Source organism: Thamnophis elegans, chromosome 1, assembly GCF_009769535.1.
Source record: "Thamnophis elegans isolate rThaEle1 chromosome 1, rThaEle1.pri, whole genome shotgun sequence".
In the NCBI taxonomy this organism is placed as follows: Eukaryota; Metazoa; Chordata; class Lepidosauria; order Squamata; family Colubridae; genus Thamnophis; species Thamnophis elegans.
Window position 1 is genome coordinate 179,483,767 of NC_045541.1, and position 20,194 is coordinate 179,503,960.

Sequence of the window (20,194 nt, forward strand, 5' to 3'; positions counted from 1 at the left end):
TCTTATATTCTTCCGAGCACCAAACTAAATTAAAAAAAAATCAATTTGTTTAATTAATTACAAGCGTTTACAGATCCCAGCTCTCCAACCGGTTCACCCTTCGGTTCTAGACTTTAGGACAAAATTAATAATTATTTCATTCCTTAACTTCAGCCATCCACCTTCAACCTTTCTGGTTCTTTCTTCATACACACCCCTTTCTAAGCACCGATGATGTTACCTAGCATGGTCTGCAAGAAAACGACCAAACTCAGAGAGCACGAAGGACCACACAATTGTTATCCTCCTCTTCCTCCTCCTCCTCCTCCTCCTCTTCTTCTTCTTCCTCCTCCTCACCCCCTTCTAGCACTGGTGATGTTACCCAGTTGGGTCATGAACATGCCTGTTACACATTGAAAAGAAAGTAGTTCCTGAAAGCTTAGCATTCAGACAGATTAGCCATCAGCAGACACACAGAGAAACACCACATTTACACAGCTTTCAAAAGAGCCGATTAAAAAAAGCTAAGGAGGAAACAAAAAGAACCGGAACAGTCCCTTCCAGCTGCCAATACTCAGATAAGCGGGAATTAACACCAGACAAACCTTTGAGCAGAAAATAATCCTCTAATTGAGGAACTACCAAGGAGAAAAACTGCACTCCTACAAAGATTGGCAGGGCAAGCTACTGGGAGCAATCTCTAGCATTACTTAGTTGGATTGTGAGATGTCTGCAAGAAAACAACTAAGCTCAGAGAGCACGAAGGACCTCATCATCCTCTTTCTCCTCCTCCTCCTTCTCCCCTAGCACTGATGATATTGTTTAGTTGGCTCATGAAACGTCTGCAAGAAAACCACCAAGCTCAGAGAGCACCAAGGACCCCATAGTTGTTATCCTCCTCCAACCCCAACCCCTTCTAGTACTGATGATGTTACCTAGCTGGGTGATCAAACGCCTGCAAGAAAACCACCAAGCTCAGAGAGCACCAAGGGCCTCACCGTTCAGCCCTGAGCTGCAAATATTCCTGGCCAAAAGGCAGCAGGGATGGTCTATGTAGTCACCCAGACTGAAGCAAAAGCTGGATGGCTAAAGGACGTGTATAGAATTTGGGTATTTCATCCCTTCTCCAGCCCCTTAGAAGACTTTGGAAGGGGCCTAGGAGCTACTTTAATAAGTAGCAAAGTAGCAAATGCTTTGTCTTGCACTCCGATTTACTTTTGGATGCTATTTGGAGCCCTGACACAGCGAGGCCCCCAAAATTCCCAAGCAAGACCCCCGCGGACCTCTCAGCTTTCCCACTCACATTCTGCCATGATATTGGCTTGCGAAAGGCTGAAATTCAGGGCATCTTGGTTTCCCTACCCCCAGCCAGCCACCATCCCAAGGGCGGCGGGCCAAGGCTAAAGATTTTCCCATCATTCCAAGCGGCCCTTGTGATGTCGCGTGTGATGTCACACAGATCAGGTGAACAGAGGCCAGCTGCTTCTCCTCCCTGCCGTCTGGCCCGGCACTCCAATGCCCAGTATCCACAGCTGGAGGGGGAGGATGGGACTTGGGGTCCCTGCCACCTTCCCCCAACTGGAGGGCGTTTGCCTTAGCGGCGAAAGAGAGGGGGGGAGGGAGGCCATTCTGAGCATTGTGGTAATCAATGCGTGTAAAATTTACAGGGTAAGTGATCATTCGGTCATTGCATGTGTGTTTGCTACAAGGGGAATTGGGATAGCCATGGGGATAACCATGGGATAACAACCATGGGGTCCTTGGTGCTCTCTGAGCTTGGTGGTTTTCTTGCAGACGTTTCATGAGCCAACTAAATAACATCATCAGTGCTAGGGGAGGAGGAGGAGGAGGAGGAGAAAGAGGATGATGAGGTCCTTCGTGCTCTCTGAGCTTAGTTGTTTTCTTGCAGACATCTCACAATCCAACTAAGTAACACCATCAGTGCTAGGGATTGCTCCCAGTAGCTTGCCCTGCCAATCTTTGCAGGAGTGCGGTTTTTCTCCTCGGTAGTTCCTCGATTAGAGGATTATTTTCTGCTCAAAGGTTTGTCTGGTGTTAATTCCCGCTTATCTGTGTATTGGCAGCTGGAGGGGACTGTTCCGGTTCTTTTTGTTTCCTCCTTAGCTTTTTTTAATTGGCTCTTTTGAAAGCTGTGTAAATGTGGTGTATCTCTGTGTGTCTGCTGATGGCTAATCTGTCTGAATGCTAAGCTTTCAGGAACTCCCTAGCATTTTTTGGGATGTAGTTTGGCCTAGGATGCTGAGTTTCCCAGTTGAAATCATGGTTGAGTCTCTCCACATGTAGTGAGAGTTTGAAGTTTTCATTGTGTCTTCTGACGACAGCCATGTCCTTGACTTACAACCACTTATTTAGTGACCGTTCAAAGTTACTTCAGAACGTTTTGCACACTTACACGATTTTTGCAGCATCTTCAGGCTCCCAGGACCAACATCCACATGCTCGGCAACTGACTCACCTTTATGACGGTTGCAGTGTCCCAGGGTCATCTGATCACTTTTTGTGACCTTCCGACAAACAAAAGCCAGATTCCCTTAAACAGCCAATTACTAACTTAACAACTGCAGTGATTCTCTTAACAACAGTGGCGAGAAAGGTCGTAAAATGGGGCAAAACTCACTTAACAACTAAGCAGTGGAAATTTGGGAGTCAGTGGTGTTCGTAAGTCAAAGGACTACCTGTGTCCTATTTAGGAGAGCTAAATACTTACCTCCTCCATTTTTAGCTTTTCGTTGTTTCTTTTTCCCAAGGAAAAAAAATATTGAATTCCTAAAGAAAAGGCCACATTGGTTTTTGACTGCGCTGTTAAATCTCTTCCAGCAGGAGCAACTAGGTGAAAATTTCCGCTGCCTTTAACTTGACTTCCACTTAGATGGCAAATTTAATGTACATCCATCCTTTACAAGAGGATAATCTGTGTTTTTTGCTGCCACAGAAACATAACTGGAACTTCTCTGCTTACAATAGACTCCCTTATCCCACCAGGCTCAAAAGTTTGGGCTTGGACAACCTGGAACTATAGCAATAGCAATAGCAGTTAGACTTATATACCGCTTCATAGGGCTTTCAGCCCTCTCTAAGCGGTTTACAGAGTCAGCATATCACTCCCACAGTCTGGGTCCTCATTTCATCCACCTCAGAAGGATGGAAGGCTGAGTCAACCTTGAGCCGGTGAGATTAGAACCGCTGAACTGCAGATAACAGTCAGCTGAAGTGGCCTGCAGTACTGCACCCTAACCACTGCGCCATCTCGGCTCTTACTACTCTGCCTCTGGTCTCACCTAAACACAGTACACAAAATTGTCTGCTCCCTGTCAATAACTATTTCAGCTTCAACCTCAATAATTCTCGGGCAAACAATCGATACAATCGATGTGGTTGTATTTTAAAGTCGCACAGCCCAAGGATAGAAACTATCCTTAAACCTGTTTGTTCGGCTGGCTCTACTTTGATGTCTTCTGCCCGATGGTAGAAGTGCAGAGAGACACTGACCAGGGTGTGAATCATCTCTGAGTATCTTCCTTTTTCTGCTAAAGCAGCGAGACCTGGTGATGTTATTCAGTGGTGTCAGAGGGCAACCGATGGTTTTGTGAGGGTTGGAATTTCAGCCCTGTGTTTAAAGGAGGTTGAACCAGGGCCGGATTTAGATGAAAAGAGGCCCCAGGCTATTCCACTTATGAGGCCCTTTCACCTCCCATTTTTAAGTTTGTAAATTACATGAGAGACAATAAAATACATCATTACTGTGATATATATCAATATATATAGCTGGCCTCCCGACGGAGGGCGGCTCTGCTCTGCGGCAAAGGCAGCGAGGCCAGCCGCCTCCCCTGCTGCGCTCAGCTGCCCGGCTCGGCCCCCTCGCCCTCACCTGCCTGGCCGCTGGTGGGCTCCGTGTCGACGGGGCGGCTGCGCCTCTCGCCCGACCGCCGGTGCCGGGAACATTGGCGGGCTCCCCAACGCCGCGGCGCTGGAACGATCTTAACCAATACATTTTTATGTTTGTTTATTAGTCTTATGCGTAGAATTTCTCCTTATTTTCGGTTCAGTGTTTTAGTGTTCACTGTTTTTAGAATAGTGTAATTTTAATTTTGCTAACAATTTGAATGTAGCCCCCTCTTGATCTTTGAGGCCGTAGGCTGAAACCTAGTTAGCCTATAGGAAAATCCAGTCCTGGGTTGAACCATAATTTTTCCTTGGAGTATACTTTACAATTAAGAACAATAAACCCGAGGTATATTCTAAGAAACATATTTTTATTGTAAAATAAATAACAAACAAACAAACTGGCTAATAACTACATTTCTGGCAAAGTTCCTAGCCTATCTCCAGGTGGCAAGCAAAACAGAAACAGAAAGAAAAAGAAAAAGACATGCGTAGTATTACAGAGAAGAGTCAGTCTACCGTATGTCTTAGAATATAAGCAAAGCTGGCAAAACAACAACAACAACAACATCGTGACAGGTTTCTTGTGTCCGCAGCAGTTAAACCAGCATTCCATACTGTAATACAATATGTGAGGACACTTTCAATGGTGGACCAATTGAAAAGAGGTCATCGGCCGTTGTTCCACCTGATTTTTTCACTGGACTCTAAGAAAATGAAGTCTCTGTTGGGCCTTTCCAATTACCAGAGATGTGTTTGTTTTTCCAGATGAGATCTTGACTAATAAGCATCCCCAAGAATTTAAAAGAGGAAACCCTCTCCACACAGCCTCCCCTCGATATACAGTGGGGCAAGTTCCTCTCTGTGCTTCCGGAAATCTAGCACCATCTCCTTTAGATGTATTTAGATGTACGTTGCAGAGGTGGGTTCCTACCAGTTCGCACCAGTTCGGTAGAACCGGTTCGTCAAATCTACTGAACCGGTTAGAAGAGGTTCCACCAGTGGACCCGGAAAGCAGGCCACACCTACAGAAGAGGTTCCAAAAAAATTTGAAACCCACCACTGACAACACACACACACACACACACAGACAGACACACACACACACAGACTCACACAGAGAGAGGAAGAGAGAGGAAGAAAGAAAGAAAGGAAAAAAAAGAAAGAAAAAGTGAGAGGGAGATGAAAGAAAAAAAGGAAAAAGGGATAGAGAGACAAAAGGAAGGAGAGAGAGAGAGAACACATGGCTGGCAAGCCACACCCACCAGGTCACATGGCCGGCAAGCCACTCCCACAAAGGAGGCCACACCCACAGAGTAGGTTCGAAAATTTTTTGAAACCCACCACTGGTACGTTATTTCTTGAGCACCATGCAGATACCTTCTGGATTTCTTCCCTGTATGCTGATTCGTCCCCTCCTGTAGGAGCCGAGGTGGTGCAGTGGTTAGGGTGCAGTACTGCAGGCCACTTCAGCTGACTGTTATCTGCAGTTCAGTGGTTCTAATCTCACCGGCTCAAGGTTGACTCAGCCTTCCATCCTTCCGAGGTGGGTGAAATGAGGACCCGGATTGTTGTTGGGGGCGATATGCTGACTCTGTATACCGCTTAGAGAGGGCTGAAAGCCCTATGAAGCGGTATAAAAGTCTAACTGCTATTGCTATTGTTATGAGACCCAGCAATGTTGTGTCGTCTGCAAACTTTATTATGATGTTGGATGGATCAGAGGATGAAATCACACCCACGTTGTTATAGAGGATCTCTTTATAACAACTAAATTTTCATTGCTAATAAAGAATATTTGTAGCCGATTGAAATTTTTTTCCTCTTAGCTGTTGTTCTTTCCCAGTGTTCAACCCTTCTGATTTTCTGCTGCACACGTGCCCACAGCCATCTGTTAAGCTTCTAGTCCTCGTGTTCCCCTTTCTCATTCCAAATTAGCAAAAGCCATCTGGTCCCAGCAACTGGAGCAAACCATCCAACGATGAGAGTTGGATGACATTGCCTCACCCCCCACCCCCCACCCCCCGCGCGCTTCTGCCCTTGGAAAACATAAAAGAAAAAGTCTCCAGCTTTTTAATGCAATATGATATTAGTTTTATTTTGTGAGTTAAGGCACGGGCTATAAATCGACAATGGGAAGCATGGAGGGCAAATCGGTTTACACAACATACAAAGAAGTCTGAAAGTCCTTACAAGCAAGGAATTGAAAACGGAACAAGTCCGATCATCTGCATTGGTTCCCCTCCTTCAAAGCTAAAGGTGGATTCCATCCTTAAATCAGGGGTCTCCCAAAGTTGTCAACTTTTAAGACTTGTGGAATTCAACTCCCAGAATTCCCCAGCCAGCATGGCTGGCTGGGGAATTCTGGGAGTTGGAAGTCCACAAGTCTTAAAAGTCGCCAACTTTGGAGACTCCTGGTGTAAAATAATGGCAAGAACTTTAACCCAAGGATGCTAACTCTGCCCTAGATAACTTCACTTGCAAATGCAGAAGAAACTTTGCAAAGATGTTTAATCTCATTTTCCTTCCTCTCACCTCCAGTCTACAGGCACCGGAAGAAAGGCTGAAAAAAAAAAGGACCAGAATGCAGGAATAATAATAATAATCAAAACCCAGATAATTTCCTAACCTTTGTCTCCATCCCTTCATCCTGCTTACATTCCTGGCATTTTCAGTTTTCTCAGTGCTGTCGCTATTTGCAAAACCCCCGAATCCGTGCCCTCCGCAGAAAGAGCAGGGTGGAAAGGAGACCAATTAAGCCAGAGAATTATTGCGGGGAAGGAAACATTCAGAAGAAAAAGGCACGAGTTGGGTGGAATTGGTTAAACCTCCCCGTTGTTTTGATGCGTTTTGCACCATACTGAATAATTCTTTGTCTCCCAGATGGCAAGAAAAATCTCCCTGCGATTGGGAGGGGGGAGGGGAAGGGTGCAGATGAAAAATACAGATAACCGCTTCTTAATTTTGGCCATATCCATTTAAAAATGGATTCTCTTCTCCTAATCCTGCAAAGTAAAAAAAAAATAAACAAACTTGCTTTTAGATGGAGTGAGAAAAAAAAACCGCCTCTCCAATTGTCAATTTACTAAACCAGGTGTGTTAAATTGGGCAAAATAAGCCCACCAGCCCAAAATTTCACTGGATCGTGTTAGAACAACAAAAGCACCCAGACCATCCCCCCCCCAAAAAAAACCCCTCTTGGCTTTGCATGGTCCAGTGATCTTTTGCACCAAGAATTCTATATTTATTTAAACTATTTGCAGCCAAGCTTAATTCTTCTCTTTGCTCCCAAAATAAACCCCTTAACACTTTTAACAATATCCTGAACTGCTCACACCCTTGAAAGGCTATTTCATTTCTATTTCTTCCCCCTCCGGTTTGCCCGAGGCCGTGAAAGGCCCTACAAGCCAAGTAAGAGGGGCATTTTGGACCACGTGATCCATCAGCTCATCCGTCAACTGACGGGCCTTGGCGACTTTTTCCCGACTCTGAGCTAGGATGGATCCCGACAGATCCTGGAAAGACCCAGCGGTCATGAAGGCGTTACGGAGCTCGTCGACGTTCTGGCGGACGAGACCCACTTTCTCTTGAAGTCCGGCCGGTAGACCTTGGAGGTTGGAGACAAGCGTTGTGGTAGCCGACTGCAACTGTTGGGTGAGGCCGCGAGTCACTTCGAGAGCTTGAGTTTCGATCTCCTGAAACGGGGACCCAAGCGAGAGTCAGGTTAGTTAGTTCTTCAGGTGGATGGAGGTTCTCAGCCAACCAGATCATGGTTGTCCCAAAGGTGCTTTTTCAAAATGCACTTTTGCTTAAAGACTTTTCTTTTTTAGCAGATTTTTTAAAATTATTTTTTCCCTTCTACAACATCTTACAGTCCAGAGGTGGGTTCCTACCAGTTCGCACCTATTCGGTAGAACCGGTTCGTCAAATCTACCGAACCGGTTAGAAGAGGTCCCACCAGTGGACCTGGAAAGCAGGCCACACCTACAGAAGAGGTTCCAAACATTTTTTGTAACCCACCACTGGTCCTTGGATATGATTATTCTACACTCTCATGGTCCTATTTACAAAACTCAGTGCCTCTGTGAAAGGTGAGGGTGACTACTGCGTTTGTGGTGCAATCAGAACATTGCGTGCGTTGAAGTTGTTTTAACGCAAACCAAAGATGCCTTTTAAAAAACAAGTTTACACCATATTCTTATGCATCCCAGTGCTGTGTGTGAGATAATTTAAGGCGGTTCTGACAAGTGTCGTCGGCATCTTCATATCCGGTCACATGGGCGGCAAGCCACTCCCATCCGGTCCCATGGGTGGCAAGCCACTCCCACAAAGGAGGCCACACCCACAGAGTAGGTTCGAACAATTTTTGAAGCCCACCACTGTTACAGTCATTACATCAACATTGTTATGCCATCATACCTGTACATGTATATAATATTTCGCTTCTATATTTACACACCTTTATACACAGTTCTCTCTATATATTTATATAGAGTTTTTCAGCTTAATTAATTTTATTCTTGTTTTGCAGCCATTTGTACCAATTGTTCCAAATTTTATAATATTCCGACTGTTCTTTATCTTTTAATTTCAGTGTTAATTTGGCCATCTCTGCACAATCCAAGGGTTTTTTTTATCACTAATTCGTCCGAGGGGGTATTATTTTGTTTCCAGTATTGGGCAAATGCTATTCTAGCTGTAATTAGCAGATATGTTAATATGTACTTAATTTTCTTTGTATATTTCCCTTTGATTATTCCCAGTAGAAAGATTTCGGGTTTGTATTTTATCTGTTCTCCTGTAATTTCTTGCACCCATTTCCAAATTTTTGTCCAATATTTTTGTGTTTCCGGGCAGGTCCACCATATGTGATAATAAGTTCCCTTGTACTTTTTTACGTGACCCGTCAAAAGCGCGGACGACAAAAGCGCGATCGACAAAATCGCGCCTTTGACGTCATCACAGCGCGACGAAAAAGATCGAAAAATTCAAATAAAAATTAATAAAAATTAAATTAAAGCAAGCCGATTCACATAAAGGTAAGGGTTAGGTTTAGGTTTAGGGTTAGGGTTAGGTTAAGGGTTAGGGTTAGCTTTAGAGCGTTAGCGTTAGCATTAGGGTTAGGTTAAGGGTTAGCGTTAGGTTTTTCGTTACTTTAACGGTTAGGTTTAGGGTTAGGTTTAGGGTTAGGTTAAGAGTTAGGTTTAGGGTTAGGTTTAGGGTTAGGTTTGGGGGGCTTAGGGTAGGGTTTTCGCTTTATTTTTACATTTTTTGAACTTTTTCGTCGCGCTGTGATGACGTCACAGCGCGCTTTTGTCGAGCGCGATTTTGTCCTACGCGCTTTTGTGGTGGAACCACTTTTTTACACTTCCAGCAGGTCGGCTTCATGTTTGGGTACATTTTAGCCAATCTTGTTGGTGACAAATGCCAACGATAAAAGACTTTTCGCTTCTCCTCCAAGAAGCTTCTTCGTTTCGGACTGAACGGTAGAGGGTGGTGGAAGGATTTACATCCCCTTACAGTCATCTGATCATTAGAACTCTCTCTGAGAATTCTTGAGGTCACTTGGAGGTTTCTCTTTCAGAACCGAAGAAGCCTCTTGGATGAGAAGCGAAACGTCTTTAAGGACAAAGAAGTTGGTTCCTGAAAAAGCACCTTTGGGACTTCAGGTGGATGGTATCCCCCCCCCAAAAGAAAAAAATAAATTAAAACACCGGGATTGAATGTGGGACGGTCACCCTGTTCTCCAAAGCACCTGAAGGCAGAACAAGAAGCAAACTAACATAAAGAAGAACCAGGGATGACATGATAGCAACGTTCCAGTATTTGAGGGGCTGTCACAGAGAAGGTCAGATGTGTCACCAGAAGGCAACATCATAACACTCCATCTCACATACTCTGAGCATGTCCTGTAGGGAGATGAACATGAGAGCAGCATTTCAGTATTTGAGGGGCTGCCCCAAAGAAGAGGGAGTCAAATTATTCTCCAAAGCATGAGAATCACCAGGAGGCAGGACAAGAAGCAACGGGTTGAAATCCATGAAGGATTAACCAGTGGAACAGAAGTTGCCTCCAGAAATTGTTGGTGCTCCAACACTGGAAGTTTTGGAGAAGAGATTGGACAACCATGTGTTTGGAATGGCATAGGGTCTCCTGCTCGAGCAGGGGGCTGGACTAGAAGGCCTCCAAAGGTCCCTTCCAACTCTGCTATTCTGTTTATCTTGGCCCCAGATTGTCATCTTACCATGGGGAGACAACTCCTTCCTGGAATGATGAGCACTTGAAACTTAGACAACTATTGAAGAACCTTCTGGACTTTATAGGAAGGTTTTTTTAAGATGTTAAAAAAAATAATCCAGGGGTGAAATCCTCCCGGTTCAGCCCTGTTCGTCTGAACAGGTAGGGACAACTCTCCCATTTATTGATTGCCAAGAAAAAAAATTAAATTATATTTAGTCAGCAGCATCTCTTGATTTTTCTGAACCACGAGAAAAGGAAGAAAAGAGGATGCCAGTCATTTGTAAATAAGTCAGAATAACTTTGGGAGCTGTCCGAGTTGTTTTACATCGAGAAAAGTGCCTACTAAGTTAACATTTTCTGCTTGATTTAAATCATCAACAGAGGGAGTTTGTGGAATTCCGGTCAGAATGTGAACATTTAGATTTTCTTTGTCTGGATGCTGTGTAAATCCTGCTTCTCCAGGCAAAAGTTTCCTTTTTGGCTTTAAGTCCTTTAAAAAAGGGTGCGGAGGGTTCATTAGTTTGGTGCAGGATTTCTGGTGGCAAAACAGCATTTGTAACATTTCTTAAGATGGGCCCTTCTGAATGCAACAGGTGACGATTCAGTTTGTGTTGGATCAAAATTAATCTGCTTCTCACCAGTTCTTTCAGAAGAGCCTTTCCAGGAAGCAAAGCCCTCTAAAAAACAGGGTTGAGATTCAAACCAGTAGTAAAAAGAAAGCTTCCGGCGATCACATGGCTCAGCTGCTTTATTTCACTTTATAAAGCATTTTTTTTATTGCCTATTCGCCCAAACCGGCAGGAAAAAAAATACTTTAAAAAGTGAAAGTCACATGACCTCCCACCAAGCCACGCCCATAGAACCATTGGGCAAAAAAAAAAATGAGATTTCCCCTCTGCCCCATTACTTAAGAATCGGTTTAGTATACTTCCCCCTCACGTAAACAATTACTTTGAAGAAGGAAGGGGTGGAAGATTATTAAAGAGACATGCAAACTAGAACTAAGGAGAAACTTCCTAACAGTGAGAACAATTAACCAGTGGAACGACATGTCACCAGAAGGTGTGGGTGCTTCAACACTGGAGGTTTTTAAGACGATATTGGACAGGAATTAGTCGAAAATAGTAGGCTCTCTTGCCTGAGCAGGGGGTTGGGTTAGATGACCTACAAGGTCCCTTCCAACCAGTGGTGGGATTCAAATAATTTACCAACCAGTTCTCTGCCCTAATGACCAGCTGGGTAGGCGGGGCTCGGTGGTCATGTGATCATGTGGGCATGGCCAAATCAATGTCACTCATCGTTGATGGGCATTTCGCCTTAGTTGTTACAATGGTAATAAGGGTTAACCAGAGAGGCAGTTTCTGTAAGCAGGGCAATAAAGATGAGGCTAGAAACAACACCAGAATGTTTCCTTCCTGCCTTCCTTACAGGATTAGCCCTGTAAAGTGGGGGGAAAATAAAAGATTTCTTCCAAAAACCAGTTCTCCGAACTGCTTAGAAAGTTACCAACCGGTTCTCCCGAATAGGTGCGAACCGGCTGAATCCCACCACTGCTTCCAACTCTTGTTATTCTGTACCTGTGGCTTGGGGGCCTCCTTCTGGGCCACCTCAGGAGCCTGTTTCTGCTGCCACTGCAGCCACATCTGGTGGAGCTTTTCCTGGCCACTTTGGATCTTCTGATCAACCCCCTGCTTGACATGCTCAATCTGAGAAGAGACAAAGGAAGGGGCTGAGTGAGCAACTCCGAAAACACCAGGAGGAAAAAAATAATTAGCCAAACCAGGAATCCCAAAGACTCTATAACTCTTTAAGCGGAGGGACAAACTGGAGTTCTTGATAACCTGGGGCCCTCCTCCTCCTCGTTGCAGGCAGTCCTTGTGTTCTGAACCAGCTCCGCAAACATGACTTGAACTCGAAAGATTCCTTTATTAGGAGTGCCAGCGGCCCCGGCAAAAAATTTCTCTCTCACCGCAGGCTAACCGGTCTGTCTGGCCAGAAGATGAATAGTTGTCATCTCCGTCCCCCTGCCTTTTATCCCCAGAGCTAGGGTGGGGCTTCGCTAACAGCAGTGACTCCTCTGTCCCAAGGACCGGCCCATAGATTTCCACTGCTCTCCTCTCCTCTGCCCCATCTATTCATCTCCGCCCCCTGCCTTTTATCCCCAGAGCTAGGGTGGGGCTTCGCTAACAGCGGTGACTCTTCTGTCCCAAGGACCGGCCCATAGATTTCCACTGCTCTCCTCTCCTCTGCCCCATCTATTCATCTCCGCCCCCTGCCTTTTATCCCCAGAGCTAGGGTGGGGCTTCGCTAACAGCGGTGACTCTTCTGTCCCAAGGACCGGCCCATATATTTCCACTGCTCTCCTCTCCTCTGCCCCATCTATTCATCTCCGCCCCCTGCCTTTTATCCCCAGAGCTAGGGTGGGGCTTCGCTAACAGCGGTGACTCCTCTGTCCAAGGACCGGCCATAGATTTCCACTGCTCTCCTCTCCTCTGCCCCATCTATTCATCTCCGCCCCCTGCCTTTTATCCCCAGAGCTAGGGTGGGGCTTCGCTAACAGTGGTGACTCCTCTGTCCCAAGGACTGGCCCATAGATTTCCAGCATAGTAAAATGAGAGTGAGTGTGGCAGGCCAAAGATCCTAAAAGGAATATGACTGCAGGCCTGACAGGCGGTCTTTCCTCAGAAGGAATACGACTGCAGGCCTGACAGGAGGCCTCTCCTCAGAAGGAATGTGACTGCAGGCCTGACAGGCGGCCTCTCCTCAGAAGGAATATGAACTGCAGGCCTGACAGGCAGCCTCTCCTCAGAAGGAATACGATTGCAGGCCTGACAGGCGGTCTCTCCTCAGAAGGAGTATGACTGCAGGGCTGACAGGCAGCCTCTCCTCAGAAGGAGTATGACTGCAGGCCTGACAGGCAGCCTCTCCTCAGAAGGAGTATGACTGCAGGCCTGACAGGCAGCCTCTCCTCAGAAGGAATATGACTGCAGGCCTGACAGGCAGCCTCTCCTCAGAAGGAACATGAACTGCAGGCCTGACAGGCGGCCTCTCCTCAGAAGGAATATGATTGCAGGCCTGACAGGCGGTCTCTCCTCAGAAGGAATATGACTGCAGGCCTGACAGGCAGCCTCTCCTCAGAAGGAATATGACTGCAGGCCTGACAGGCAGCCTCTCCTCAGAAGGAATATGACTGCAGGCCTGACAGGCAGCCTCTCCTCAGAAGGAACATGAACTGCAGGCCTGACAGGCGGCCTCTCCTCAGAAGGAACATGAACTGCAGGCCTGACAGGCGGCCTCTCCTCAGAAGGAATACGACTGCAGGCCTGACACTAGTGCTTTCATTCCATGTCGGTTTCTCCTTACCAGCTCAATAGTCTGGTGCAGTTGGGACAAGGAATCTTGAGTGCCCTGCTTGGCTCTTTTCAGCTTGACCAGGGAGTGTTGGAAGGCCCGGTGGCGGAGTTTGCTGGATAAGGATCCCAGGCGCACAAAGTAGCTTTTCTGCTCCTTCTGCTTCTCTACCGTGCCAATTTCGAAGCCCTCCACGGCGGTAGCCAGCTTGGCTAGAGAAAGGAGGAATGAAAACCGGAGTTACCCAACACACCTAGTCAACATGCAGGAGGTATTTGTAGCTCGGGGTTGAACCGTGTGCTGTGCTTGGTGCTCTCTGAGCTGGGTGGTTTTCTTGCAGGCGTTTCATCACCCAACTAGGGAACAAGATCAGGGCTAGGAGGGAGCGGGGCTTGTGGAGTGGAGTGAAGGAGGAAGAGGAGGAGGAGAAAAAAGCACTGCGGGGGGGGTGTTCTTTAGTGCTTTCTGAGCTTGGTGGTTTTGGATGTTTCATTACCAAGCTAGGTAACATCATCAGTGCTAGAAGCGTGTGGAGTTTGCGAGGAGGAGGAGGAAGAAAAGGAGGAAGAAAAGGAGGAAGAAAAGGAGGAAGAAAAGGAGGAGGAGGAAGAGAAGGAGGACTGTGAGGTCCTTAGTGCTCTCGCAGCTTGGTGGTTTTCTTGCAGATGTTTCATTACCAAGCTAGGTAACATCATCAATGCTAGAAGGGAATGGGGTTTGTGGAGAGGAGGAGGAAGAGGAGGAGGACAAGGAAGACAAGGGAGAAGAGGGGGAGGGGGACAACGACAACCGTGGGGCGCTCTCTGAGCGTATTTGATTTCTTGCAGATGTTTCATGACCCAAATAGATAACATCATCAGTGCTAGAAGCGTGTGGAGTTTGCGAGGAGGAGGAGGAAGAAAAGGAGGAAGAAAAGGAGGAAGAAAAGGAGGAAGAAAAGGAGGAGGAGGAAGAGAAGGAGGACTGTGAGGTCCTTAGTGCTCTCGCAGCTTGGTGGTTTTCTTGCAGATGTTTCATTACCAAGCTAGGTAACATCATCAATGCTAGAAGGGAATGGGGTTTGTGGAGAGGAGGAGGAAGAGGAGGAGGACAAGGAAGACAAGGGAGAAGAGGGGGAGGGGGACAACGACAACCGTGGGGTGCTCTCTGAGCGTATTTGATTTCTTGCAGATGTTTCATGACCCAAATAGATAACATCATCAGTGCTAGAAGAGTGTGGGGTTTGCGAGGAGGTGGAGGAGGAGGAAGAAGAGGAGGAAGGGGAGGAGGAGGAGGAAGAAGAGGAGGAAAAGAAGGAGGAAGAGAAGGAGGAGGAGGAGGAAGAGAAGGAGGAGGAGGAGGAAGAAGAGGAGGAGGAAGAAGAGGAGGAAGAGGAAGAGGAGGAGGAGGAGGAGGAAGAGAAGGAGGAGGAAGAGGAAGAAGAGAAGGAGGAGGAGGAAGAAGAGAAGGAGGAGGAGGAGGAGGAGGAGGAGGAGGAGGAAGAGAAGGAGGAGGAGGAGGAAGAAGAGGAGGAAGAGGAGGAGGAAGAAGAGGAGGAAGAAGAGGAGGAGGAGAAAGAGAAGGAGGAGGAGGAGGAAGAAGAGGAGGAAGAGAAGGAGGAGGAGGAGGAGGAGGAAGAGGAGGAGGACTGTGAGGTCCTTAGTGCTCTCTCAGCTTGGTGGTTTTCTTGCAGACATTTCATTACAAAGTTAGGTAACAGCATCAGTGCTAAAAGGGAGTGAGATTTGTAGAGAGGAGGAGGAAGAGGAGGAGGACTGTGAGGTCCTTAGTGCTCTCTGAGCTTGGTTATTTTCTTGGAGACATTTCATTGCCCAACTAGGTAACATCATCAGGGCTAGGAGGAGTGTGGGGTTCCCTTTCTGTTTTGCTTGCCACTACGAACTCAGACAAGCAAGCCAACAATAAACAACAGCCTTTTGAAGGAACCACCAAGGCCACCACCCCCGCACCCATATTGACAGGGCAAGCCACTTGGTGTAAACAGAGAGCAATCCCCACTCCCCTTCCAGCCCTGATGATGTTACCTAGTTGGGTCATGAAACGTCTCCAAGAAAAAGACTCCGATAGGACCAAGGAGCCCACAGATGGCTGGCTGGGGTGTTCTGAGAGTGGAAGCCCACCCACGTTAAGGTGGCCAAGGTTGAAAACTTCCATCTCCTTCTCTCGGACAACCGACTCACCCAGTTCTTCATCGGTCATGGGAAGATAATGGTCCACCAGCTGTTCAGATTTTCCAAGAGCCGCTTCCAAATTGCTGGAGACCATCTGTCCCACCGAAGACTCCATCACGGTGTTGACGCTGCTGGAAACCGCCGAGCGGGTCATCTCCACCCCACTTTGGACAGCCGAGCGGGTCATGTCCATGCCGCCCTGGACAGCTGAGCGGGTCATGTCCATGCCGCCCTGGACAGCCGAGCGGGTCATCTCCACGCCGCCCTGGACGACTTCCTTGGTTTTGTCCACCATGCCGCTGACGGTGGAACTCACCGCGTCCTTAGCGCCGGTCACCATATCTTTTGTGTCTGAAATGATCTGAAAGGAGAACAGACTAGGCAGAGTTGGAAGGGAGGTCTTCTAGTAGCAATAGCAATAGCAGTTAGACTTACATACCGCTTCATAGGGCTTTCAGCCCTCTCTAAGCGGTTTACAGAGTCAGCATATCGCCCCCCACAGTCTGGGTCCTCATTTCACCCACCTCGGAAGGATGGAAGGCTGAGTCAACCTTGAGCCGGTGAGATTAGAACCGCTGAACTGCAGATAACAGTCAGCTGAAGTGGCCTGCATTACTGCACCGTGCCACCTCGGCTCGGCTCAGTCCAGCCCTCCCCCCCACTCAAACAGGAGGCCCTATGCCGTTTCAGTCCAGTCTCTTCTTAAAAACCTCCAGTGATGGATCAACCACAGCTTCTGGTGGCAAGCTGTTCCACTGGTTAACTGTCCTCACACTATCACACTAATGCATGCCATCACTGTCAAAAGTACTGTGATTTGACACTATAGATATAATTCATTCATTTTCCTTGCAGCGACCCAGGAGTTCCAGAGTATGCTGGAACAGAGAGAGAGAGGGAGGGAGGAGAGGGAGGGAGGGAGAGAGGGAGGGAAGGGGGAGAGAGGGAGGGGGAGAGAGAGGGAGAAAGGGAGAGAGAGGGAGAAAGGGAGAGAGAGGGAGAAAGGGAGAGAGAGGGAGAAAGGGAGAGAGAGAGGGAGAAAGGGAGAGAGAGGGAGAAAGGGAGAGAGAGGGAGAAAGGGAGAGAGAGGGAGATAGGGAGAGAGTGGGAGTTTGGGAGTGAGAGGGAGAAAGGGAGAGAGAGGGAGAAAGGGAGAGAGAGAGGGAGAAAGGGAGAGAGAGAGGGAGAAAGGGAGAGAGAGAGGGAGAAAGGGAGAGAGAGAGGGAGAAAGGGAGAGAGAGAGAGAGGAAGGGAGAGAGAGAGAGAGGAAGGGAGAGAGGGAGGGAAGGGGGAGAGAGAGGGAAAGGGGGAGAGAGAGGGAGAGGAGGAGAGAGAAAGGGAGAGAGGAGGAGAGAGAAAGGGAGGAGGGGGAGAGAGAAAGGGAGGGAGGGGGAGAGAGAGAGGGAGGGAGGGGGGAGAGAGAGGGAGAGAGGGAGGGAGAGAGGGAGGGAGGGGGGAGAGAGAGGGAGAGAGGGGGAGTGAGAGAGGGGAGAGGGGAGGGGAGAGAGAGAGACAGACAGGCAGACATTCAACTGATGGAGCTTCATTGAAAAAAATTCCCTAGTCTGAAAAACTGATGCATCTATGAATTGAATAATTTAGAATTTTTTGCTTTAAAAAGGATAAGGATAACAACGATTTTATGTATACTTGATAGAGGATTGGTGATATAATGTATAACCTTAAGAACATATTACAATGATATCTTGTTGATAAATAATTGTAATAAGGGAATAATTAAAAAATTGGTATATATATGTAGTGACTATTTAGAATATTTTGTTGAAAAATGAAGGAATAAGATTTCCGTTTGAAGGTATGAGGTACAAGGATAACAATGAACATAAGCATACCTGATAGTTGATTGGTGGAATTATGTATAATGGAAAATAATGATATATAAATATAAATGGTTGGTAAAAAAAACCTTTTCTTTCATATGGGGATTATATAAAGGTATACCGTTATCAAACAGATAATCAAGAATGTAAGGGAACTATGATTTATTGGGGAAAAAATAATACTAATCGTAATTGAAGACATACTGTACAATGAAAGTGAGGTATTTAGTTATACTAGATGAAAAATCTGTGATGGTAAATGTTATTCGAGAATATGGATGTTAAAACACCTGTAACCAAGCGACATGCTGTATGTGATGATGCTTTTTTTGTCTTTTTTTATTGCTGTATGTATGTGTTGTCTGTGTAATAAAAATAAAAATTTATAAAAAAGAAAAAAGAAAAAATTCCCTAGTCAATCTAAGCCTACAAGTTCTCTATAAAACATAGTGTTTTTCCAAATTCAGCTATTGCAATAGCAGCAATAGCAGTAGACTTATATACCGCTTCATAGGCCTTTCAGGCCTCTCTAAGCGGTTTACAGAGAGTCAGCATATTGCCCCCAACAATCTGGGTCCTCATTTTACCCACCTCGGAAGGATGGAAGGCTGAGTCAACCCTGAGCCGGTGAGATTTGAACCGCTGACCTGCTGATCTAGCAGTAGCCTGCAGTGCTGCATTTAACCACTGCGCCACCTTGGCTCATTAACGCTGCAGGCAGAAATTTTCATTTGAAGCAGGAATCAATGTGTTGACTGGATAAATTTCTGGTTTTCAGATCTTTAATTTGAGTGAAGGAAGGAAGATTTGCCGCCCGGAGTCCTTCGGGATTGGGCAGCATATAAATTTAATAAATAATAATAAATAATAATAATAATTTGGATTACCTTATCAGTCGGCTGTTGGAGAATTGGCAGTTTCTCTTCCAGCTTGCCCAAACCTTTCAAAGCGTACTCGTTGGCTGTAGAAACTGGAGAAGAAAAGGTTAGCTTGCCTCTGGAGGTCAAAAAAGTCAAGATGGCGGCCATCCACTGCATGCATTCAAGTCCTCCTACTTTTCACACGGGTCACGGCTATGCATATGATTGAACACAGAGCCATGGGGGTCAATGGGGAAAGGCAGATTCGCTCAACAACCGCATGGTTCGCTTAATGACTGTAGCCATTTGCTGAAGGATAGTGAATGAAGGTCGCACAATGGAGCAAAACTCACCTAACCACCGTTTTTGCCGTTGCTAAGCGGATCTGCCTTCCCCCACTGACTTTGCTTGTCGGCTGGGAGGATTATAAATGGTGAACCACGTCCATGCCAGGAAACCGTCATAAATGCGAGCCAAATTTTGCCAAGCCAAATTTTGCCAAGCCAAATTTTGATCGCATGACCGTGGGGAATGCTACAACGGTCATTAAGTGTGAAAACTGGTCATGGGGGGCCACTTTTTTTCCCAGTGCCGTTGTAACTTGTGCCAGTTGTAACTCTGCCCATTGTGCCGATCAGTGTAAATAAATAATTAAAAAAAACTTTAGATGGTTACTAAATGAATGGCCGTAACTCGAGGCGTGCCTATAATACAGAAGTTAGTCCTACCTCTCCCCTCCAAACCCTCATTTTCTTCATTGGCTTTCATTTTTGCAATTTTCAATCAAGTCTTCGTAATTGTTGAAGGTTTGTGCATTTTATCGTATGGCAAATGCCACTCAACAGTCACCATGAGCGGCGAGATGGGCCTCATTTGATAAATGAATTAAAATTAAAATTAAAATTAAAATTAAAATTAAAATTAAAATTAAAATTAAAATTAAATTAAAATTAAAATTAAAATTAAAATTAAAATTAAAATTAAAATTAAAATTAAAATTAAAATTAAAATTAAAATTAAAATTAAAATTAAAATTAAAATTAAAATTATTAAAATTAAAATTAATTAAAATTAAAAAAATTAAAATTAAAATTAAAATTAAAATTAACATAATTAAAATTAAAATTAAAATTATTAAAATTAAAATTAAAATTATTAAAATTAAAATAATTAAAATTAAAATTATTAAAATTAAAATAATTAAAATTAAAATAATTAAAATTAAAATAATTAAAATTAAAATTAAAATTAAAATTAAAATTAAAATTAAAATTAAAATTAAAATTAAAATTAAAATTAAAATTAAAATAATTAAAATTAAATAATTAAAATTAAAATTAAAATTAAAATTAAAATTAAAATTAAAATTAAAATTAAAATTAAAATTAAATTAAAATTAAAATTAAAATTAAAATTAAAATTAAAATTAAAATTAAAATTAAAATTAAAATTAAAATAAATAAATAAATAAGTCTATGGAGATCCTCAGCCATCCGTGGTAGTCCCAAAGGTGCCTTTTTCCAAAAGGGAACTGGATTTTGTTTTTCCTTGAAGACGTTTCGCTTCTCATCCAAGAAGCTTCCTCAGTTCGGACTGAATGGTGGAAGATGGAAGGATTTATATTCCTTGCAGTCATCTGGTTATTAGCACTCTCTCTCTGGGAGTCGTTGAGGCCACTTGGAGGTTTATCTGTGCCTTCGGGGATCACCTGACTAGTGCAAATGGGTGTTGGAACCGTCTCGGAACTGCCCAAAGGACTGTGTTGTAAACTGGAGTTGGGTGATGTTCGTATCCCTCCCCCTCTGTTGAGACGGGGTCATTCCATTTTAATGTAGCTGGCCTCTTTGAC

General features: G+C 45.2%; 1 protein-coding gene across 1 annotated transcript in view; it reads right to left on the bottom strand.

Annotated features, from left to right (window-relative positions):
* Positions 1-6,218: 6,218 nt before the first annotated feature.
* The window catches only part of LOC116518403 (perilipin-3-like), a 35,777-nt gene continuing 21,801 nt past the window's right edge, over positions 6,219-20,194 (bottom strand). Inside the window, exons 4-8 of the mRNA XM_032231795.1 lie at positions 18,373-18,455; positions 15,654-16,005; positions 13,486-13,685; positions 11,700-11,828; positions 6,219-7,577 (exon numbers count right to left, since the gene is read on the bottom strand). Of these exons, the coding sequence (XP_032087686.1) occupies positions 7,230-7,577; positions 11,700-11,828; positions 13,486-13,685; positions 15,654-16,005; positions 18,373-18,455 (1,112 nt within the window). The 3' untranslated portion in view covers positions 6,219-7,229. The remainder of the gene's footprint in view (positions 7,578-11,699; positions 11,829-13,485; positions 13,686-15,653; positions 16,006-18,372; positions 18,456-20,194) is intronic.